Source organism: Brassica napus, chromosome A6 (genome assembly GCF_020379485.1).
Source record: "Brassica napus cultivar Da-Ae chromosome A6, Da-Ae, whole genome shotgun sequence".
In the NCBI taxonomy this organism is placed as follows: domain Eukaryota; kingdom Viridiplantae; phylum Streptophyta; class Magnoliopsida; order Brassicales; family Brassicaceae; genus Brassica; species Brassica napus.
In genome coordinates this window covers 5296157-5319719 of record NC_063439.1, presented here as the reverse complement: position 1 = coordinate 5319719, position 23563 = coordinate 5296157, and the positions used below count along the sequence as shown (strand labels likewise).

Genomic DNA, 23563 nt, shown 5'->3' with positions numbered 1-23563 from the left:
ACCTCACCAACTCTGGTTGTGGATGAAAATGTAACGGACGTTAAAAAATTTGGCGTCCTTTTGATAAAATAGGAAAAGAGTAGACATGGTTATAGACATGAATCTGACTTAGACCATGCAACTCCTTTCCTAAAGTAATACATTTCAGTATACTGTTTAGTGAGTAGCTAGTAGTATTAGTTAATGTTTAATTATTCTGATTTGATTTGATAAAAGTTATTCGTTTTGAAGCGGTTGTCTGTGGACGCTATGGTGGTAATAATTGGATTCTACAAATTAGTCAGCCAGCACATTTTAAACTGTAATTAGTTTCTCCGTTACCCAAAATTAACGCCGTTAATCCATTATTCACCATCGTTACACCATTCTGTTGTCATGTTTTAACATTTTGTCGTTACTCCGTTAAAAAGTCAACGACTTTGTCAACACAATGAAAACATCATTAATTATAACTTTCAGGTGTGTGTCTATAAATATATCACAATTAGCTTAAGACAGGAGCAACCAGCAAAGGGCATAAAATGGTACAGATTCCAAGAAGATTCAACAGATTCGCTGCAGCTTTTGACGTGGTGGCGGCGCGTACACGTCCACCGTGCGATAGCAGCAGCGGGAGCGATCACTTTCCGGAGGAGACACAGGATCTTTGGGATCTGATCGAATCTTTTATCGACAGGGAAGTGAAAGTTTTATCGGGTGAGGTTCCTCCTGGGGAAGAAGACGATGATAAATCAGACGCTGATGATGATGACGATGAAGATGTGAAGGAGAGGTTACGGGAGATTCTTGAGAATCACGGAGGCGGCGGAGAGCGGCGTAGAATAATTGATGAGGTGGTAAATGCAAGTGAGCTCGTCGGAGAGAAACGATACTTGATGGCTTATCTACGTAAAAAAGGTTTTGATGCAGGTATGTATAACTAATGCTATCAATGACTATATTATAGGAAATTTATACATTTGTATATATGTAATAATCTAATATTCAGGGATGTTAAAATAAGTTTGTTTAATATAACCTAAATTTTGTAGATTTAAGAGATATTTTCTTTTAAAACATGGGTTAAAACCTCTTGATTGGAAACTGCTTTGTTCAAGGGGATAACACAATATATGAGCTTCAATATTCATTGGTCATCTGATTTTTATAGTCTTATTGGTCTATATACAGTCACATGTAGAAGTAGATTCACATAAGGCTATAGATATGCATGTCATAACTTTTCTCTCTAGTATCTGATATTGGTGATGTTGATGAGTTGTAGCATATCATATAAGGCAGTTTTAACAAATATCAATGCTAGGTTGGATATCATCTGCAATACACAGCAGTTGTATGTATTTATTTTAAACCCATAGTGAATGTTGGGATTTAAAATGTGCAAATGCTGAGATGAAAAGATGATTCATATCAATTTAACGAAAAAAGAAATAGACTATGGTTGATCTCTTTATAATTTAATATCTTTACGTTTTCGCATATGTATATGCATAAATTTATAATACCGCACCCGATGTGTACCTTTTGTGATTCATACTAATATTATTACACAGGTCTTTGCAAGTCCCGGTGGGAGAGATTTGGCAAAAACACGGCTGGGAAGTACGAGTACGTTGACGTTAACGAAGGAGATAAGAACCGTTTTATCGTCGAGACAAATCTTGCCGGAGAATTTGAGATTGCTCGGCCTACGACGAGATACATTTCTCTCTTATCACAACTGCCACGTGTCTTTGTCGGAACACCTGAAGAGCTGAAACAGCTTGTGAGGATCATGTCATTTGAGGTAAGGCGGTCGATGAAGCGAGCAGAGATTCACGTGCCTCCGTGGAGGAGGAACGGTTATATGCAAGCCAAATGGTTTGGTCACTATAAACGAACATCTAACGAAGTGGTGACGAGGGTTTGGAGCTGTGGATGCGGACCACGTGTTGGGTTCGAGGAATCGGTTGAAACGGCTACGTTTATCGGTTCTAAGGAGGTGGAGTGGAAGAGGAACGGTTTAAAAAAGGTTGGGCAGCTCACGGTAGCTTTTAAACAGCAATGAGGTGGGGCTGTAACATTCAAAGAATAGAGCATATGCCTCTGCGAGTTTATAATTAAAAGGTTTGGATATGATGTAAATATATATAAAGTTTTGTTGGGGATTAGATAACTAGAGAATTAACTATCTATAAAGTTTTTGATTTTTTTTTGTCAGCCTATAAAATTGTTGAGCATGATTAATGAGGAGTTCTTATGGTGGGGTTCTTATCGGAAAATAAGAAACTGTCTCTTAACTTTTAAATTAAAAAGCTAAGAACCGGCTTTTAAATATCTTATTTAAGAACCGGTTCTTAGCTTTTTAAATTAAGAAACGGTTTCTTATTTTATGCTAAAAAACCCGTCCTAAGAAGTAAGAACTCTCCATTAATCATGCTCTTTTAGTATATGAATCTGTCTTTTTTTGTCATCTGTTAGATTATATTCATATGCAACGAAATTTTTCGAAGAAATTTTTCGAGAACATTACAAGGCTGTGACAAACAACCAAACCACCCAAAAGACAACACATCCATGTAAAAACAACCACCCTTACAAGCAATACAATTACCGGCTGGTTAAACAACCCAGTCCCTATACCAAACCTCCCAAAAAATTCAACCAAAAGCCAAATGCAGGACCCTAGTCAGAGGATAGAAATTCCTCATTCTCAAAGCAATCGTGAAGCCAGTTTGGACATCCCGTCGCAACATACGATCAGATATGGCCTCTTGTAGTCACATTATGAGCAATGAGGAAAGCTCCTCTGTAGTTAGGCATGTTTTCTTTCATCAACCTCCACCATTCTACTCTAAGAAACTTGTTCATAATCAAACCAATTTATCTTTTGAAGTTTGGCCAAGCCTTCGGTATTAAAATCATATGCGTCAAGTCTCCATCATCCATACCAAAGATCACACTGTTGAAATGATACTCATAAATATTCTCAATGGCCCATAGCAACACTTCCAATTTAGCCTCATGAAGATTTCCAAGCTGAGCGAAAGCTCTTCTGCTATGAAAGACCACCTTGCCTTTATGATCTCTTACCACCCATGCTCTTCCTCTTAGCTGGTTACTATTCGTCCAGTCCACACCTACGTTGCGTTAAAGCCAACCATATGGGGGGAGGAGCCCATTTTTTTCTGCTGTTCCAAGGATTCAACCCGTTCTACTTTCTCCAAACTTTGTATGAATATGTCTGTTGCAATAATTTTTAGTTGGGCTTTCTAAAATGAAGTTCATTATATCTCAACCCAATGAAATGTTTTATTTAAGAGCATGTTTATTACAGATCTCTTAGGTTGGGATTTTTAGCGTAACATAAGATACGGTCTCTTAGCTTTTAACTAAAAAGCTAAGAGACATCTGTTGAATCCCAATTTAATAGACTTGCAATAAACATGCTCTAAAGAATCTGATTTTTTTTTCCTTTTTAACAAGACTACTCCAAATTGTTGAGGTTATAACTTATTAAGAAAATGTTTCATTTGCCATAGAATAACAATTTTTTGAACCTTTAAAAGAGAAAAGTATACGTTTATGTGAATACCGATTAGAAGCTTTATATAAACATAATTACACCACTTCAGTTACAAGAGTTGGACGATGATGATATCAAGCACCTTTCCCGTCAACCAGTTGTTTAGCATTTGAATAGTTTTGAGTTAAACCAGTTACATGAAACAATAAAAAAAGTTCCTAAAAACAAAAGAAATATATACATCCAAATCCGAAGGACCTTTGGGACACGAGGATGATTAGTAAGGGTTGTAGTTTTATATTTTTTGTTGTAGAATTTAATTCGTAGATTTATTTGTTGTAACTTTCATTGTTGTAGCTTTCTAAAGCATTATTTTTTTTGTTCTGAAAAGAAAGTTCTCTACAATCATATTTTGATTTTGCATAATTTTTTTGGCTGTGAGTTTTTTAATGAAATAAAAGCTCGATTGATTGATATATATATAGCTCTAGACTAAATTTTGGTTGTCCAGAGCAACAAAACAAAAATAATAATGAAAAATTTTGTATTCTAAAGAATATTTTTTTAGGATTTAGTAAAAAACATGTGATGTATTTATTATACGCATTAAAATATTTTAACTATAACAATTATTATTTTCTATCAGGTGTGATTTGTATTGTGTCTAGCCTAAGAGCATCTCCAAAAAGGAATTCTATTTTGAAGTTTCTAAAACTCTATATTTGAAATTTAAAGGTGTTCTTATCTAAAAGCAAAACTTCAAACTCAACTTCAAAACTATTTGTATTTTATAATATGGACCTTATATTTGCCATAACTAATTTGAATTCATAAAACCTTTGTAAATAACTAGCACATATATAAACATATTATAATAATATTAATCAATAAAATATTCTATAAAATTTAAATAAAAATACCTTAATTAATTTTAAACTTCAAACAAAATACCATATTATTCCATAAAATGATTTTCTTAATGCATGTATGATCTATTAGTGCATTTTGAAGTAAAAATGGCTCTTCTCATTTTTACTTTGTAGATTACGAGCTAAAAAGTTGTTGAAATCGGGTGATATTAATACTTGTAAATACATAAGATCGGAACAAAAAAGTAAAAAAGAAACATAAAATATTGCTAAAAGATTAATTTCTTTTTGATGATATTAATACTCGTGAATATATTTGATATGAATAATAAAGAATTGTACGAAAAAGACATCAAAACAATAACAATAACCATCTTCAGTATAACAAAAAAATTGGACAATATTTCAAAATTTTGAAGGTTCCGGATCAAACTTACCTGACTATTAGTGTTGTTGTAATATTTAAGTTTGTGTAATAGTTATGTCTTCATGTAATTTTAAAAAATATTTTTTTTGTTAAGTTTCTTTTGTATATTATTATTGTCTAAGTATAGTTTAAAATATTTTAAATCTTATTTTAAAGTTATATTTAATTTTATGTGTAAAATTTAAAATCTGTAAACAAAAATTAAAATATATATGAGATATAATTTTTTTAAGGATTAAAACAATGAACAAAAAAATATTTCTGAATCATAAAAATAAAGATGATGTGTGATTGTAAGGACCAAAATGCAAATAAAAATATGAAATTTCAAATTTGAAGTTTTGAGTAGTGAAACTTCAAATATAAAGTTTCACTCTTCAAATATAAAGTTTCACTCTTCAACAAAGTTCTTTTTTGAAAAGCAAAAAAAATTATATTTAAAATTTGAAGTTTGGAGATGATCTAATGAACCTTTTGGTATTTAAATTCTCAGTAAGTCAATACATCTTCTTCATTTAAGTCCTCTCTCTCTCTCCCCGTTCTATACGAAACAATGAAAAAGCTCTACCGGAAAGGAACCGTGCACCCGTCGCCGCCGCAGATAAAATCAGACGACCAGCTTCTCCATCTCCTTCCTGTTGCCATCTTATCACTAGCAGTGGTTCTTTCTCCGGAAGACCGTGAAGTCCTGGCTTACCTCATATCAACCTTCTCTTACTCCAGCGACCGAAACTCTACCTCTCGCCTGAACAAGACCAAACCACACAAACAATCCCACTTCCACAACCACTCGCCTCTCTTCCACTGCGACTGTTTCAGCTGTTACACTAGTTACTGGGTCAGATGGGACTCGTCACCAAGTCGCCAGCTGATTCATGAAATCATCGACGCTTTCGAAGACAGCTTGGAGAAGAAGAAACAAAGGAAGAATAAAAAGAACATAAATGGGAAGAAAGATCGTAGAAAGCGTTCAGTGAAGTCTCCAGCTCTCGTTAGTTCTAGCTTTGGTACGAATGATATTCCGAGTCAACTCAGTGAGTCCTCTGGGAGTTCGTGTCCTTGTAAGTGTACGAGTTCGAGCGAGTTGGTTGACGGTACTGGTAGTTGCAACGGTGGTTTGGTGTCAAAGGAGGAGTTCAGGGCCGGAGACGTTGGTGAAGAAGCTGCGGAGGAGGAGGAGAAAGGGACGGTGAGTAGATTTGTGAATTTCATTGGTGAGAAAGTTTTTGGTGTTTGGAGATAAGAAAACTTTGTCCCAAGCCAAAATATCACAAGTACCTCCTTGCTCCGGATCATGGTAAGCAAGTGAAAAATTACAAGAAATAAAAATCTAGAAATGTTTTTTTTATTCACTTGAATCTATCGAGGGCAACATGTTTGATTGTTGGAAAGTTTTCATGTGTAAGCAGCATTAACTGTAGTATAATGCGACAAATATATCATTGTATTATAACATCTTAATTATATAAAAAAGTTAGTATAATTGCACGTATTTAATACGTTATTTTGTGTACCAAGTGTGGCCACCGATATAAAATGCTTTAACTGAGTATTAATTATTGTTTTCTTACCGCCAAAATAAAATTATGGAATATATTATTGAGCAGAATACAGAGTAGAATTGTTAGTTCCTAGGTACTAGTTAGAAATATGTAATTGATTATGTATAGTGATAGAGGCTTTTTTTCTAGAATACTAGTTAGACATATGTTATTTATTTTGGGTCCAACGATATCTTCAGTGCCGCCCACCACCACAGCCATTTTTATGCTTCCCATGCATTGTTGTTGTCACATTATTTGTCTGCATATTCTTCCCCTTTGCGGTTCACTCAATGATCCCTTTCATCAAAGCGTACAGTCTAAAATTTAAAGTAGAAACACTAAACTTTAGGTTCGTAAGCTGGTAAAGGAATATAAAAGCAACAATCATTTCACAACTTTATTCAAAACAACCAATATCATTGAGTTGGGTTATACTTCTCACTTCTCCGTTATCAGATCGTATACTTCTTCTAGTACAGTCCAACTAACGTTAGACCCAGATTACACTATTTGAGGTAGATTGGTACTCCTTCCGAAATACTTGAAACTTTAGGCTAATGCACAATTATTAAAAAAATTATTTTAATTTTTTAAAACATGATTAAAATATAAATTTATAACTATTTAACCAAATACAATATATACTATAAAATATTATTACTTGCACATTTTTTAGTAAATTAAAAATTCACATTAAAATATGAAAACATCTTCTATTTTGAAATATCAAAAAGTTTTTAAAACACCATTTATCTTGAAACGGAGGAGTATGTTTTGTCAAATTTTTATTAATTTATGTATATAAAAAATGGAATATACAAGAAAAAAATAACTGTCTTACAACTTTTAGTAGACATATATACGAATCCTAAGTTAATTTTCTCCTAAGTTAAGTTAATCTTATGTATGTGAACCGGGACTTCTAGCTCTAGTGGTAAAGGGCTTACAGCTGTGAGTACCGCCACCTGGGTTCGAATCCCGGCCACTGGGGAATTAACATTTCGGCATCGCCAGGGACAGAGGACCGACACGTGGCAACACGTGACTAGTCTGGATCACTTATGTGGGGCCAGGATACCTCTGTATAATTCAAAAAAAAATATCTTATGTATGTCAAACATGTCGTCTCTTACTCAGCTTCACTCTGACCGGTATTCCAGTTGGTTATATTGTCATTCACTAATATACAGTATATTCCAGTTTTCAATTAAACATCTATATTTGTTTAGGTAATCACGGTTCTGATTTGCTAATCTATCTAGCGTTTTTATTTGTTTTGGGTTTCTTGCAACTTGGTGTTGGAGAAACCCCTTTCACTTATGTTTTTATCTACCGTGCCATTTTTGTTTTCCTCGTTTGTATATTGTAATAATACAGTTCCTAATAAGTAAATAAATAAACTTGTGTTGTGAGCCATGCAAGACTTTAAAACGTGCAATGAAGATGTTTATCATCCGCAGCATTTACACACCCATTACACATCTCCAAAAGAAAATTTCAGTATACAAGCTTAAAGCTCCCTAAAGTAATAAAAAGTGATCTAATCGCCATTCTTGTCTCTTCGGTTATAGTTTGTTTGTAACTACGATAAAATAAACAATTCAACTTTCTTTTCAGACAGAACGAGAGAACTAAATCCTAGAAATGCGGATATTTGTTCATTGGTTTACAAATAAACAGGGCAGTGGAGACAGAATGGCGCTGGTCTCGGTGTAACACTTTTTACTTTCACATTTTCCCCCTCAGAAAAATACTTTTGTTTCAACTAATAAAAATATAATTATATTATTTTTTCTGTTACAGAATTTTTGTTGATCAGTGAAAAAAAATTAAGAACTACACTACACTAACTAGTCGATTCTTGAGGAAAATAAACAGGATGTCATACAGAGTGACACCCCAGAAATTCTCAAAAAGCAAACTTATTCTTTTGGGCCTTTGGGTCAAAATATATAGACCAACTAATATTAAGCCTCTATCAAACCTGGTAGGTGCGTTTCTGCTACTTGCACTCATTGGATAAGCTGAAACCATGTTGATGGTGTTTTGATTGAATTGGTTTTCCTAATCATGTGCGAGTTTTGTTTGTTTTTGTTTTGTGGAGTTTACTGATGAAATGATCAACGTTTCTGATCTATAATATTGCAACTTTTAATATTCATTTTAAGTCTTTTTTTTTTCAATATTCATATGTTATGAAGTCTTTTTTCAATATTCATATGTTATAAACACCCCCACACTTAACCAAACCAGATTCATCAGTGATCACTAGTCACTTAGTTCTTGATTTTACTTGCATTAGATTCATCACTTATTGACATTACCCACACACATATCAAACCCATTTTGTTATTCATATCTTTCTTGCCTTCATAGAAAACCCCACTTCCAATTAGAATGTCTCCACGGTGGCCACCGGATTCACATCCGTGGTTACAGCAGCATTCTTCATGGCCTCAAACCGTGGCTCCTTGGGCTGAAACTTGACTCCAGAGTAGAGTTTCATGTAGTCGTCAAACACAAAACTCGGGTACTCCGATTCTTTGTCCACAAGAGATTGTGCCGGAGAGATCTCAGCATCGCTTCCAGGGTTGTAGAAGGACGCAATAGACATCCTGTTTCCTTCTTTTTGAGTCATGACGCGATGCATTACGCTCTTGTACTTCCCGTTTGTTATCACCTTTTAGAAACATAATCCGGTTAAATCTAAACCAATTTGCTGACTAGTAATCGGTTAAATCTAAACCGGATAACAATTATACCTCAAGTTGGTCACCAAGATTGATGACAATGGAGTGCTTGAGTGGAGGAACATCAACCCAATCACCATCTTTGAGAAGCTGAAGGCCACTGACTTTATCGTCTTGAAACAACAAGATGAGGCCTCCTGCATCTGTGTGAGCCCTAAGCCCTTTGATCATCTCAGGATTAGGACATGGTGGATAGTTGCTAACCTTTGTCCCAAAAGTTGGACCCTTCGTACCACGAAACACCTTCTTCAAGTACCCTTTCTCCAACCCTAGATTCTCACACAGCAAATCCAACAGTTCTTCCGCTAGGTTCTCTAGCCTCTTCCCAAAATCCTTCATAGCCGTTCTGTTTTTAAAGAAACATGGCAAGCAAATCAATGGTTTATTTTTATAAGATCGTTGGAGATGTGATTTAAGGGTAAAAGAAATGTTTGTGTGTGTACCGGTATTCGTCTGACATGTTAGGGATGTCATAAAGATTGGTCTGAGGGAGATGATGAAGGAAGAAAGTGCTTTCCCAATCTATATCTTCCACTTCGGTCTCGAGAGTATCTAAACCTTTGGAACGAAGCATTTCCTTGAATTTTTGTTCCATAAATTTCTTGTAGTGTTCCTTTGTCATCCTCTCAATGTTGTCCATAAGATCATATGGTATTCCATGGTTTAGCAGCTGATATTACAAATATCAAGAGTTATAACGACCCATTTTTTAAAAAAAAATTATGAAAGGAAAATGATGTTTTCGAAGCTAGGTATATAATATTTATTGCGTCATTTCACAGTTAATAATAACAAATATATATATATATATACCAACAAAGTTTGAGCAAAGAACATCTAAGCCGTTATATTATTATATTTTCTTTGATTGTAAACAAAAAAAGGACGAGTAGAGAGACGATAACCTCAAAGAATCCCCAGTTTTGGCAAGCATCGTCGATCAAAGCCATGGTTTGGTCTCTCTCTTCACCATTGAGCTTAGACAGGTCTATAACAGGAAACTTGATGTTCTTCTCCATTACTCTGGATGTAAACTTGTAAAGTCACTGTTTTTTAACTCGCAACTTAATGTTTTTGATGATGTTTGTTAAATGTGAGTTGAGGAATTGAGAGAGGGTCGCTATTTATAGGCGGAAATAGTAAAATAAAGTTCTTAAATATATACATACGTACATGTAAGATGATAGGTACGTATCATCATACGATTACATAATTGTGCCATTTAGATAAAGTTGCTAGACATTATATTTGTTTTCTTTTTCATTACAAGAAAAGAAAAGGAGTTTGTGGAAGTTGTATACGAAGGTGTGTGTGTATGTGCAACATAATTGGTGGTACCCTACACTCTTCTTTTTTGAGATGGGATAAACTAGGTGTTTTCCATTTCGATTTTAATTTTCTGCAATTGTGTTGGTTTTCTCTTTTGCTTTTTATATGAATAATTATTTATGGTTTCTTTTAAATTAGAGAAACACTCGAATAATGATGAGTTACAGAAGTACTGTGCAATTTCAAATATAGCAGTATGTTTAACCAAAAATATCGAAACAATTTGAACTGCTTATCTAGCTAGTTATTAATATGTATATTTGTTTTCAAGAATAGTTTGGTAAGGTTTTTTACTGTAATTTATTTGATTCATTGTAGTTAACGAATTCGTAGGTTATTACAAAATAATATAGTATTCTTTTTTTTATCAAAAAACAATATAGTATTCATACACATAAAAATGCAAATTTTTATTTTGTAGTGCCTTATAAAAAGTTATTCGACAATTTTCTTTGTTTATTTTTCTGAATAGCAACTCGAGGATACAAGATTCAGTTGAAATATGTATGTATATATATACATATATATATATATATATATATATATTCATATGGTCGATACCAAGAAAATCAGAAAGGATCATATCTTATTATTAAAATACCTTTGCAACTTTGGAATATTTTTCTGTAAAAAAGATGAAAATGCTAATTATATGAGAGTTGCATGTCTGATCAATGGATTGATTACTTTCCCATTATGGATGGTTGGTAAATAGGTCTAATACAACAATTTAAAAATGAGAGATGTTTATACATACATGAGAATAGGATAGGATTCTGATTTATAGCACTATTATAAAATTATGAAATGATTAGGCTGTTCATATTTTCTTAGCTTAACTTGAATTTGCGGTATAATATTATGATAATGCTGTTTTTATATTTTCATGAAAATTGTGGAAATTACAATCGATAATCGCAGTAATAAATTATTGTGTGTAAGAGCATGACCTTATATTAGCTGATTTTGGCCCGTTTGAATTACAAATAATTTGGTTAACTTAGCGAATAAAGTAGAATCATGATCATTTAAAGATAAAATTCTGATTTTACAAATATTATATTCTGATTTAAAGATAAAATTCTGATTTATTTTGTCAATCCTGATCATTTATGAGGTTGTTTCTTCAATAATATCGGTTGGCCACCTAATTACAATAAGTTATCTTTGGATTCCTCTCTACAATAGGGAAAAATATTCTTCCATAGTTTTAACAAATCAATAAAATCTTTGATCAGATGTTTGGTAAGAAAAGCATACAAAGTATATAATATATAACATGAATAGATACACATATAATTAAAGGTTATAGAATATTCTCGATCTCACTAAGAAGTAGAAAAATAAAAATAAGTTTGAAGTTATATTACTTTTCATTTTTCTTTATCTAAATGATGCCCCAAAAAACTATATCACATTCACAAGTTGTCAAAAATAAAAAAAATAACACAAAATGTTATTAGTTATTCCAAGTTGCAATAGTTGAGGTTATGTATTTAAAATACTTCATGAAGAAAACTATTTGTACTAATTAAGATGAAAATTATACTTTATGTTTCTTGTTTCTTCTGAAATCATATAATACTTTGTGAGAAAAATATTTGACAACAGAAATTCAGATGAAACTTTGGTCGGTGACTACTGCTACCTACTTTTCTTTGGTGATCTTAGCGAGGTTGTTAAGATACATGCATGATAATGAACCGTAAAAAAACTCCTAACTAATATAAAATTCAAATATATATCATGATGCCTTTCTAATTAAACTCGTAAGTCAGTAACAACAAACAAATCACAAGATGATGAAGATCTTAATTATTTGGAAGAAATTAACCACGTAAGTCAATAGGTAGTAATGTGAGATCGTCTAATTATTCACCTACTTATCTTTTAATTAATGTTTGTTTGTTCACATATATACAGATTACAGAAAGAAGAAGTTACAAAATTGCTTTTACAGCTAAGGGAATATCTTTAATTGGAAACATATTAGTTGAGGCGATGAACGGTTGAGTCTCTTTAATTTGAATCTTCTTATTTGTTGGTGCATGTTTTGATTGATTGTTTGGTGAAAGTAACAACTTATGATGGGCTTAACTTGCATCATTTTTTTTTTATTTTGAATTGCACTAATGGCTTTTCTTTACATGTCACCGTTAATTGGAATTTTTTGGGAGTTCATCATAATCAAATTCATTGTACAAGGTTCTTTTATTCCTATGCGTCTACGCATCGTATGCATCGTGAAGCTGATGCATGCATTTGTGTTATTTTATCAGCCCAAGTCGTGCTGTTAGATTACGAAAACGGAACACTGGACAAAAGATTCGAATGACATGATATAAATGTATATATACTCTAGTTTTTTTTTGCTAAAATTTGGTGCATATATATTCTAGTTACTATTGATTGTTGTTGCAACAAAGAAAACAAGTGGGGACATGGCTGAATTGCTAATGAAACTAGAGCTTGACCCGCACGTGTCCGTGCGGATATTTTTAATTTTATAAATATATAACTTCGATATTAAATATTTATATTTACATTTCAGTGTTATACGTATAATAATATAATCTTAACACTATTAAAATATAATGATTTTTACATTAAATTTTGTGAGTAATTATTATTGTATAATATTATATTTTGATTTCGGTACAATAAATTCATAATCAGAAATAATTAAATAGAAAATCACTTATAAATATGTTTTTCTAATTTCTACAGTTTGTACACACATTTTTCAAAATTTAATTTATTTATACTACAAAATGATATTTTCTAAGATTAATTTAAGTTTTCATATTGTGTTTGAAAAATATATATTTTAACATCTATCATTTTAGTATGTAGCAGAATTTTATAAGTAAATACATTTTTCGGTTTAATTAATTCAAACTTATTATTTTATTTATTTTTATACATGGTAACACTATCCTATTATTTGAGTTAATATTATCGATATATAATTTTTTTGATGTTTTATGACGTTCACTCTTATACTAAATTATTGAAATATTTTATTAAAATATTTGTTTTTTTTAAATAATTTTAGCAAATTTTGTTATCATGATAGATAAACATTAAACTTATAGTCAAAACTGATTTGTTATTAATATTAATTTTATTGTATTTTTATTTTCAAATAAATTTTTAGTTAATATTAATTTATAATAATATTATGTTACTAATTATGAAATTAATTAATGCATTATTTTAGAAATATATTTAAAATTTTATTAAGATTTTGTTAGATCTTTTTCATTAAAAATAAAATTTAAATTTATAGGTAAACTACTTTGTTATTATCATCTTTATAAATTATAAAATTTCTAGAAATGATATATATTTGAATGATTTGTAAATAATCAAATATCTCATATTGAGTAATTAATGAAATAGCTATACTTTTGTACAATAGACTTTTTGTACTTTTGTTTTAGAGAAAAAGACTAGGATAGCACCAAACCAAGTTTTTGTTCCCAAAGTAGCACTCAAGGCTCAAAATCACAAAAATAGGTTTCATTAAAGAGGTAAATATACACTTATACCCCTTGGGTTAATTAATCCAAACCTTAGGGTTTAGAGTTAAGGGGGTGGGGTTTTGGAATTAGGATTTAAAGTTTTATAAAAAATAAATACTAAAAAAAAAAAAAAAAAAATTTAAAAACAGTTTCAAAAAGTATTTTTCAATTATAAAAAAAAAATTTGAAAAAAATAAAAAAAAAATTTCGAAAAAAAAGTTCAAAAAAAAAATTATAAAAATTCCGAATCTGAAAACATATAATCTGAAACTATAAAAAAAATTTCTTTTTTTTCATTTTTTTATTTTTATTTTTTTATTTTTATTTATTTTTGTTTGTTTATTTAATTTTAAACCAAGGGTATTAGGGATATTTTACCCTTTAATGAATGTCATTTTTGTGACTTTCTCTTTCTAGTGCTAGTTTTGAGACATAAACTTCAAAATGTGCTATTATTGACAATTGCCCTTTGTTTTAATAGAATAAATAAATATTTTGAAGATTGTTTTAGATATGCAATTATTTATTATATGTAGTTAGTATTTTACTAAATTTTCAACAAATTTAGATCAATTAAATGAACATAAAATGGTATTAATTAGTCAAGTTAATTAATTTAAACATAACTGAATATTAAAATAAAAAATACCATTTTTGCAAATCTAATCCTAATTAAGTTATTAGTCTGCGAAATTGTCATCAAACATTATTAGAATTAGTTTAAACACATTAACATTTTTTTTTCCATATATTACGATGAAAGATGAACAAATATGAATTGATTTGATTACGTTGTATATTAAGCTGATGTCACTTGTAGTCAATCTTGAAGCGATCTTATAGGCAAAGACAAACAAACGCTTAGCGAAGTAATGTTTTGATAAGATCGGTTTAGTTATCAATACTAATTGAAATTTGTATTGTTATTGTATAAGTAGAAAACCGGAGCATATGGTTTGTGTAAAGTTGGTTTAAATTAAGTAACTTGGTTAACATAAGTGATATGTGTCCTGCGTGTATAATAAATGGTAGTATTTAGAATAGGTCCAATTTTAATTGACAACATTTCACAGTAGATAAAATTAGGACTCTATTTTAATAGAGTAGATACTGGCTAATATTTAGAGCACAGTTTCTAATAGGGATTGTTATACCTGCTAATAAATCACATTCATTTAGCTATTGTGTATGCTACGCAGTATAAATGACAACTAACTGGAAATGAGAGATTGTTATAATGATCGATAATCGAATACGTAACGAATAAAAAAGTTGAACCCCTATCTCGTCAGATTAGCATTAAAATATTGAGTGCTCACTTTCAAAGAAATGAGAGTAAAGATGTTAATATACACGTGTGCGTGTAATAAGTAACTTCTTCTACAAGTAATAACTAAATACCCTTACATTACGTAATGCTATTCCTAACTGTAAACCTATGTAGTGCTTCCATTATTGTTGTCCACAGTCCATACCTTTTTTAAAGAGAAAAAGATCAAAATAGCATTAAATCAAGTTTTTGTTCCCAAACTAGCACTCAAGGCCAAAAGTCACAAAAATAGCACTCAAGTGGTGGGGTTTAGGGTTTATAATTTAGGGTTTAGGGTTTAGAGTTTAGGTTTTAGGGTTTAGAGTTGAGAAGTGATGTTTTGGGGATAAGATTTCAAATTTTAAAAAATAAAAGAATTTAAATTTTTCAAAAGATAAAATGCTATTTTGGTCATTTTAGTTTTTGAGTGCTATTTTTATGATATAAACTTAGAAAGGTGCTATTTTGGACATTTGCCCTTTTTTAAAAAACTTTAGTTTCTTAAAATTTAATTGCCAACACGCATCATTACATTCTCCAAAAGGAAAATAAACAAACCTATCCCGTGAGATATGGATCGAAGTCTTTTTTTTTTTGTGTATACCTTTTCTTTAATTTTCAAAGTAATATGATCTATTATCTAATGTGTGTTTTAACATATTCTTTCACAATTGGGATCACTATATATAATTTCATCGAGTTCATCACCATAAAATTGAACAGTTACACCTACTTAGTTGACCTATTTTAAACTTATGCTCTTGTAAACTGCGTTTTAAAAGTGTAAGCATTCGCAAATGGGATTTGAAGACAAAAGAATATGTATATACGATACTTACCGAGACTTTTTGAAACAATTGGGCCTTAGTTATTGATATCAAATCTCAAGGCCTACAATACGGCGGCCCATTGTAAAAACAGTTGGGCCTTAGTTATATTATTAAGCGGGCCGGTTTCGAAAATACCGAAAGTACCCTTTGCCTTGTAGAATGAGTCAATTAGATCTTGACTTAGGGTCAAGACTATATATATTCTCACCAACCCCAATGCGGAGAGATCTCGAAGTGAACGAACACTCACTAATTTTTAAGGAGGGAAGTTGAGAGTTAGGTGAAACCAAAAGCAATGGCCCCTTCACTCGCCGCCGTTAACCGAGATCTCGCCGCCGCATCTCCGGACAACGCTCCGGCGAAAGGACGTGCTTCGGTCTACAGCGAAGTTCAGTCTAGCCGGATCAACAACGCCCTTCCTTTGCCTTCCGTACTCAAAGGAGCCTTCAAAATCGTCGAAGGACCCGCTAGCTCCGCCGCCGGGAACCCAGGTTAGGGTTTCTCTCGTCTGATCTGATGAAACTTTCGCTTACAAGTCTAGATCTTGTTTACAGATCTGTGTTCTTGAGGATTTAGTGTTGTTTTTTTGTATATGATTGCAGATGAGATTGCGAAGTTGTTTCCTGGTCTGTATGGACAACCGTCTGTGTCAGTTGTTCCAGATCAGAGTGCAGATTTATCGGGACAGAAGCTGAAGATCGGAGTTGTTTTGTCTGGTGGTCAGGCGCCTGGTGGACACAATGTGATCTCTGGATTGTTCGGTAAGGGTTTAATTTCTATGTCAAGTTAATGTTTTTTTTTTTTCTGAGCATTGTTGAATCTTGATCTGTAATTTTTTTTTTTTTTGGCTTTTAGATTACTTGCAGGAGCGTGCTAAAGGAAGCACCTTTTACGGGTTCAAGGGTGGTCCAGCTGGTATCATGAAGTGCAAGTACGTTGAGTTGAATGCTGAGTACATTCTTCCTTACAGGAACCAGGTGCTTTTAGACAGCGTTTAGTTTATGAATCCTTGTCGCATGCTTTGTTATTTGATTGGGATTCTTGAAACTCAATCATCATGTGGTTTTAATTCTCTTTTGGAATCAACAGGGTGGGTTTGACATGATCTGCAGTGGAAGAGACAAGATTGAAACGCCTGAGCAGGTAGATTCTTAAGTGATTTGGTACTGTTTGCAAAGTTATATGCAGTGGGTAATTGTTTGGCTCATATGTGCAGTTTAAACAAGCTGAAGAAACAGCAAAGAAGCTAGATTTGGATGGATTGGTGGTTATCGGTGGAGATGACTCCAACACTAATGCTTGCCTCCTTGCTGAGAACTTCAGGTAATCCTTGCAGTCTAATCCTCTTTGTCTGTTTTTGAACCTTGTGTTTAGTGGTTATCTGATTCAACGTTTGACTTATTTTTACTGGTGTGATTAGGAGTAAGAACTTGAAAACCAGAGTCATTGGGTGCCCCAAGACCATTGATGGTGACTTGAAATGCAAGGAGGTTCCCACTAGTTTTGGGTTTGATACAGCTTGCAAGGTGAACTTACTTTCTCATTATTTTTGTCTAGATCCGTGTCTTTACTCTAAAATGTTTGCTTTCCACACAGTGATTGGTACATAGCTAATCGTAGTAGGCTGTTGATTAGTATGTTGAAGAAAGCCTATTAAAACGTTCTATTGCTTATGCAGATTTACTCTGAAATGATTGGCAATGTCATGATTGATGCAAGGTCAACTGGAAAGTACTACCATTGTAAGTAATTGAATGAACTAACTTCTTATGTTTACATCATTTCTGTTGTGTCCTATTTTCATGATGCCTGCAATGTTGTATCACATTTTTATTACAGTTGTAAGACTTATGGGTCGTGCTGCTTCCCACATCACGCTGGAGTGTGCTTTACAAACTCACCCAAACATAACCATTATTGGAGAGGAGGTATGCTATTGTCTTGACTTCAAATTATGCAACACACTTGTAAATCTAATTGATGATAGAATCATTTTGGTGATTCTTTTCCGTTGAAGCAAATAATCTATTTCAATATGGGTTATTGTTTCTGAGAGACCTCCCATGTGCCTCAGTAGATCGGTCTATATTAACTCATGTTTGATCTGGATACACTCTTTTGCAGGTGTCTGCCCAGAAGCAGACTTTGAAGAATGTCACGGACTACATGGTTGATGTAATCTGCAAGCGTGCTGAACTTGGTTACAACTACGGTGTTATTCTGATTCCAGAAGGTCTGATCGATTTTATTCCCGAGGTGTGTTTCCGCCGCAAAACACTGAAGTTACCACTTTTAAGACAGTTAATTAAGACGATTGTTTTTCTTAACTGATGATTACTATTAATTTTTGACTTGTCAGGTTCAGGAGCTGATCGCAGAACTGAATGAAATTCTGGCCAACGAGGTGGTTGATGAAAGTGGGCTGTGGAAGAAGAAGCTCACCGAACAATCCCTGAAGCTCTTTGATCTTCTGCCTGAAGCGATTCAGGAACAGCTGATGCTCGAGAGAGACCCACACGGAAATGTCCAGGTAACTGATCACAGCCTTGTCTACTCCTACTAATTTTCCACCTTCGTCTCTCATTATTTATTAACAATATAATCTTCTTCATCTTGATAGGTGGCCAAGATTGAGACTGAGAAGATGCTTATTCAAATGGTTGAAACTGAGTTGGAGAAAAGAAAGCAAGCTGGTTCATACAAGGGACAGTTCATGGGACAGTCTCATTTCTTCGGGTACTTCCTCTTACATTTTGTTCTTTCTATGAACTAATCAAATCGCTATATATAGCTCTGCATATATAATACATTGCTTATTTATAAATGTGAAGAACACAATCTCGATTTATTGTTTTCATTGACATGAATACAGGTATGAAGGAAGATGCGGTTTGCCTACAAATTTTGATGCCACCTACTGTTACGCACTTGGTTATGGCGCTGGAGTACTCCTCAACAGTGGGAAAACCGGACTGATTTCTTCGGTTTGTACTCTTACCATTTTCGATTCAAATCAGTTTTCCCTCTGTTTATCATGTATATGTTGAGTGTTGAACATAACTGTCTTTGATGAACTAGTTTGTGCTTAGAATGAGATGAGTAATTTATTGGCGCAGGTTGGGAACTTGGCTGCTCCTGTGGAAGAATGGACTGTAGGTGGGACTGCTCTCACAGCCTTGATGGATGTTGAGAGGAGGCACGGTATGAACATAACAGGATCAGTGAAGTTTGCTAAGAACCATTCGAAATCAAGATATTGAAAAAACTGAATTGATTATTAACTTGCAGGTAAGTTCAAGCCTGTCATCAAGAAAGCAATGGTGGAACTTGAAGGTGAATCTTTGATCCTTTTTCTCACAGTCCTTGTGCGGCGGTTAAATGGTCATATACTAAGTTTTTTCTTTTTGAATCTGCAGGTGCGCCGTTTAAGAAATTCGCATCGCTGCGTGAGGAGTGGGCTTTGAAGAACCGATACATCAGCCCTGGTTCGTTACATCTTCTTTTATTCTAAACAATGCGTCAATGCATCTTTTGTTTTTGGTGCTCATCGTTCTCTTTGCGGAAATGTTACTGTCTTGCAGGTCCAATCCAATTCACTGGACCTGGTTCGGATGCTCTCAGCCACACTCTACTTCTCGAACTCGGGGCTCAATAATCTCTGAGTAACCGGCCTTCCTTTCATTCTACTTCTCGATTTTCTGCTTTCCTTGGGATTTCACGTTTGGTCTTCTTTTTTTTAATCTTGAAACTATGTCTCCATCTTTACCGTTAAGCTTTCATCACTCTAAATGTTTTTTTTTCCTGTTGTGTTCTTGAACATATAATATATAATATGGAGCTTAAATCTAATTCGAAGTTCCAAAGTTGCAGTGCCAATCGTTACTAGATTATAAGCTTGTATCAGGAACATCTTTATCTTCTAGATTCAGTAAATGGTCACTTGGTATTTATTAGTTTCCAGTGTTCATAGAATACATATATGCAACCTAAACCCACATATTGTTTCTTAGAAGCTCCCATTGGAGCTTATTGCCTGGTTCATTGCTTGAGAACTTAAGTTATGACGGATGAGATGACCAAAAAAAAAAAATCAAAAGCAGGAAGGGTATAGGGTTGTTTCTGTTAATAGCTAAACTAGAGGGAGAAAACATGAATATAGTTTAAAACATGGGGGACTAAAGTTTTTAAGTTTAGCTGTAAAAAACAGAGGAGGATTGAAACAATAAATAGACCGACTGAAATCCAGACAAATCTCTGTCAGAAGAGAAGCTAAACTCGGCAAAGCTTTCGCGCTCTTATTTATAGCAATTTCGTTCTTCCGTTAGTTTAGTCTCTCTTTCTCTCTCTCCTTTTGTCGATCCAGAGACAAGAGGAGAGAGAGAAAAAGACCAGGGAGGAACTTGTGTGTTTGATCATGGAACATGAGAGACCTGACGTAGAGAGACCTGAGTCACGTGATCTTCTTCTTCCGGTATGCGGAGTTCCACCGCCATATTCCCCGCTTCTCAGCCCGACCCGTTTTTTCCCATTGTCCGGAGAACCGAGTCCGAGACAAACTATAAAGCGTGGGAAGAAGAACAGATTCATCCGTACTTGGTACGAGCAAAGAACGGCTACAACAGCCATCGGCGTGATCGTCATTTTGGGGGTCTTCTTCCTTGTGAATTGGTTAATGCTCTCTCGTCTTCACGAAGGACGAGTTTGGCTTCGAACAGGGTTCGCTAAGAATACATACCAGATCCCTAAATGGGTTTCTTCTACACAGGTAACAAAAAATATTATAAGCTTTTCTTGTCTCCCAAGAAAACAGAATAATAGACTGAAAATATCAATGATGTACGACGTTGTTGTTGTGGACCAGAACGTTGAGGTTAGAAGGTTTGGAAAATCAAGGAGAAAACATAATGGAACATATGATAGAATGTTGGGTTTGGCCGCTCAGGCTTTGCTAGAGGTAACGAACGTTTTCTCCAAAATCTAATCCGTAACATTTATTATGTTATGTTATCACTGCTTGTTGTTATTACGTTGTAATGGTATTTGATTGGAGCAGAACAAACGTGAGCCAAAAGAGTTATGGCAGGAGCCAAAGGCTCAAGCTTTGGCTTGGAAGCCATGTGCTGATCAACGCTCTTGGTCTCCTGACGGTAGACACTCTCCCTCTTTTTTTTTTTTTTTTTGCTTTAAGACTGGATCAAGTTTGTTTCCTATGGAGTTTTCTGTATTTATTTATTTTTCTGATTTTTTAGATGGAGAAAATGGATATATTATGGTAACTGCAAACGGAGGGATAAATCAACAAAGAGTTGCTGTAAGTATTCTTCTCCTTTGTCCTTCAAGTTGCCTTTTGAAATTTCTCTATCATCATATCATGAGACCGCGGGATACTTTTCACAGGTATGTAATATCGTTGTTGTAGCTCGTTTGCTCAATGCGTCTCTAGTCATTCCAAAATTCATGTTAAGCGACGTTTGGACAGATGCAAGGTAACTATTGTAAGCTCCTCGTCCTTTCTCCTCTGTCTCTACAACATTTACGAGTCATATTCATGAAGAAACATTACATATGTAATAATGTATTTGACTTTGATACATCATAGTCAGTTCGGAGACATTTATCAAGAGGAACATTTTATCAAATACTTGTCGCCTGATATTCGGATAGTAAAGGAGCTACCAAAAGAGCTTCAATCTTTGGATCTTGAAGCAATCGGCAGCGTTGTGAGTTTACACTTTGGTTCTTTTATGCGGACAATCTCATCTTCCTTCTCTTTTTGTTTTTTTTTTCATTTTTAGCACTTTATATCTTTTAAGGTTACGGATGTGGATGTGATGAAAGAAGCCAAACCAGACTTCTATATGAAACACATTCTCCCTATACTACACAAGAACAAAGTAATCCATTTTGTTGGATTCAGCAACCGCCTGGCCTTTGATCCAATGCCATTTGACTTACAGGTTAGACACTTTTTTTTAATAATTTTTTTTAGCTCATTTGATCTAAAACTTTTTGGTTGGAAGTAGAGGCTTCGGTGCAGATGTAACTTCCATTCGCTAAACTTCGTCCCGAGAATACAAGAAACAGGAGCGTTGATCGTGAAGAGGTTGCGTAACAGCAGCGGATCTTACCTTGCACCACTTGACGTGCATCTCCTCGGTCCAAAATCCGCTTCTTCTTTAATCTTGGACAACAAGTCTGATCCTCCTGCGCAGAAGAAGGCTTCTTCTTCTATTTCTTCAAAGTATCTTGCTCTCCATCTACGGTTTGAAATAGACATGGTGGCTCACTCTCTCTGTTACTTTGGAGGAGGTGAAAGGGAACAGAAAGAGTTGGATTCTTATCGCCAAAAACACTTTCCATCCCTCTCCACTCTAACCAAAACAAAAAAGTTTGTTTTTATTTTTCTCTTAAACTTGAGCATCATCCTCTTCCTTGTTTCTCACGTCTAAGCTCTAAATTTCTCATTTTTTTTTTCTTTCTTTTCAGATTCCCATCTCCAGATGCTTTGAGGACGGAAGGACTTTGTCCATTAACACCTGAAGAAGCCGTGCTTATGCTCGTGGCTCTTGGCTTCAACCGTGAAACTCGAGTCTTTGTAGCTGGTGCACATATATACGGAGGAAATAAAAGGTTAGCTGCGTTAACCAGCTTATACCCTAACCTAGTCACCAAAGAGAAACTACTCTCTCCGTCAGAGTTACAACCTTTCAAGAACTTCTCTTCTCAGGTAATAAAGACACAAACTATATTTGGGACTCACGAATAATTTGTTTAAAACGTTATATATATGTTGTGTTTGTAGCTAGCGGCTTTAGATTTCATCGGTTGTGCTGCTGCAAACGCTTTTGCGATGACGGATTCAGGGAGCCAGCTATCGTCTCTTGTATCGGGTTATAGGATATATTATGGAGGTGGGAAGATGCCGACGATTAGACCGAACAAACGGAGACTTTCGGACATATTGTTGAAGAACAATACGATAGCGTGGAACGTGTTTGAGAAGAGAGTGAGAAAAGCGATTAGACAGACAAAACATGTCTTCGCTAGACCTACTGGACGCAGTGTTTACCGTTACCCAAGATGTAAAGAATGCATGTGTAATGATCAATAACTTTGATTCTTTTTTTTTCTTTTTGGCCGTTCGGTTATATTGAGATGGTTCTTTATGTAACCTCTTAACGAGGGATCCTTTTTTATCCTTTTTTTTCCGGCATTGTAATCCCTTAAAAGTTGACACGTTCGAGTTGAGTTTCTGTCATGAATACATGGTTTTGGTTGTGCGATTGATGAAGATAATACATGGTTCGACATTCTAGTTTGGTGTGAGCTGGATGATTTTCAGATCTTATCGTCTCACAAAATTTGGCAATTCGTATAGAACTATAACACATGCAGCTTATACGTAACAAACAGATTTTTACTAGTTAGGGTTTTGAGGTTTCAACAACAAATCTGATATTATCGATGTTTCTGATG

At 34.0% G+C, this 23563-nt stretch overlaps 5 protein-coding genes across 5 annotated transcripts; 4 read left to right on the top strand and 1 right to left on the bottom strand.

Moving 5' to 3' along the window:
- Window positions 1-310: 310 nt before the first annotated feature.
- LOC106374532 lies at window positions 311-2226 on the top strand. The gene is made up of 2 exons (XM_013814535.3): window positions 311-909; window positions 1554-2226. The coding sequence occupies exons 1-2, from the start codon at window positions 522-524 to the stop codon at window positions 2045-2047; spliced, it is 882 nt and encodes a 293-aa protein (XP_013669989.2). The 5' UTR covers window positions 311-521; the 3' UTR covers window positions 2048-2226.
- Window positions 2227-5108: 2882 nt separating this feature from the next.
- Window positions 5109-6293, top strand: LOC106374533. The gene has a single exon (XM_013814537.3). The coding sequence runs from the start codon at window positions 5355-5357 to the stop codon at window positions 6042-6044; it is 690 nt and encodes a 229-aa protein (XP_013669991.2). The 5' UTR covers window positions 5109-5354; the 3' UTR covers window positions 6045-6293.
- Window positions 6294-8536: 2243 nt separating this feature from the next.
- On the bottom strand, window positions 8537-10229 carry LOC106376249 (1-aminocyclopropane-1-carboxylate oxidase 3). The gene is made up of 4 exons (XM_013816317.3): window positions 10001-10229; window positions 9539-9765; window positions 9108-9441; window positions 8537-9025 (listed from the first exon to the last, which is right to left on the bottom strand). Exons 1-4 carry the CDS (start codon window positions 10112-10114, stop codon window positions 8738-8740), a joined length of 963 nt encoding a protein of 320 aa, XP_013671771.1. The 5' UTR covers window positions 10115-10229; the 3' UTR covers window positions 8537-8737.
- A 6066-nt stretch (window positions 10230-16295) lies between these two features.
- On the top strand, window positions 16296-19936 carry LOC106373279 (pyrophosphate--fructose 6-phosphate 1-phosphotransferase subunit beta 1). The gene is made up of 16 exons (XM_048782251.1): window positions 16296-16578; window positions 16690-16848; window positions 16943-17064; window positions 17177-17230; window positions 17304-17410; window positions 17508-17613; window positions 17766-17829; window positions 17927-18015; window positions 18212-18343; window positions 18447-18617; window positions 18708-18823; window positions 18960-19071; window positions 19204-19288; window positions 19376-19420; window positions 19504-19572; window positions 19669-19936. Exons 1-16 carry the CDS (start codon window positions 16383-16385, stop codon window positions 19740-19742), a joined length of 1701 nt encoding a protein of 566 aa, XP_048638208.1. The 5' UTR covers window positions 16296-16382; the 3' UTR covers window positions 19743-19936.
- Window positions 19937-20076: 140 nt separating this feature from the next.
- Window positions 20077-23325, top strand: LOC106454553 (O-fucosyltransferase 2). The gene is made up of 10 exons (XM_048782250.1): window positions 20077-20852; window positions 20949-21041; window positions 21141-21234; window positions 21337-21398; window positions 21485-21573; window positions 21687-21807; window positions 21901-22044; window positions 22111-22475; window positions 22574-22814; window positions 22890-23325. The coding sequence occupies exons 1-10, from the start codon at window positions 20502-20504 to the stop codon at window positions 23196-23198; spliced, it is 1869 nt and encodes a 622-aa protein (XP_048638207.1). The 5' UTR covers window positions 20077-20501; the 3' UTR covers window positions 23199-23325.
- Window positions 23326-23563: the final 238 nt, after the last annotated feature.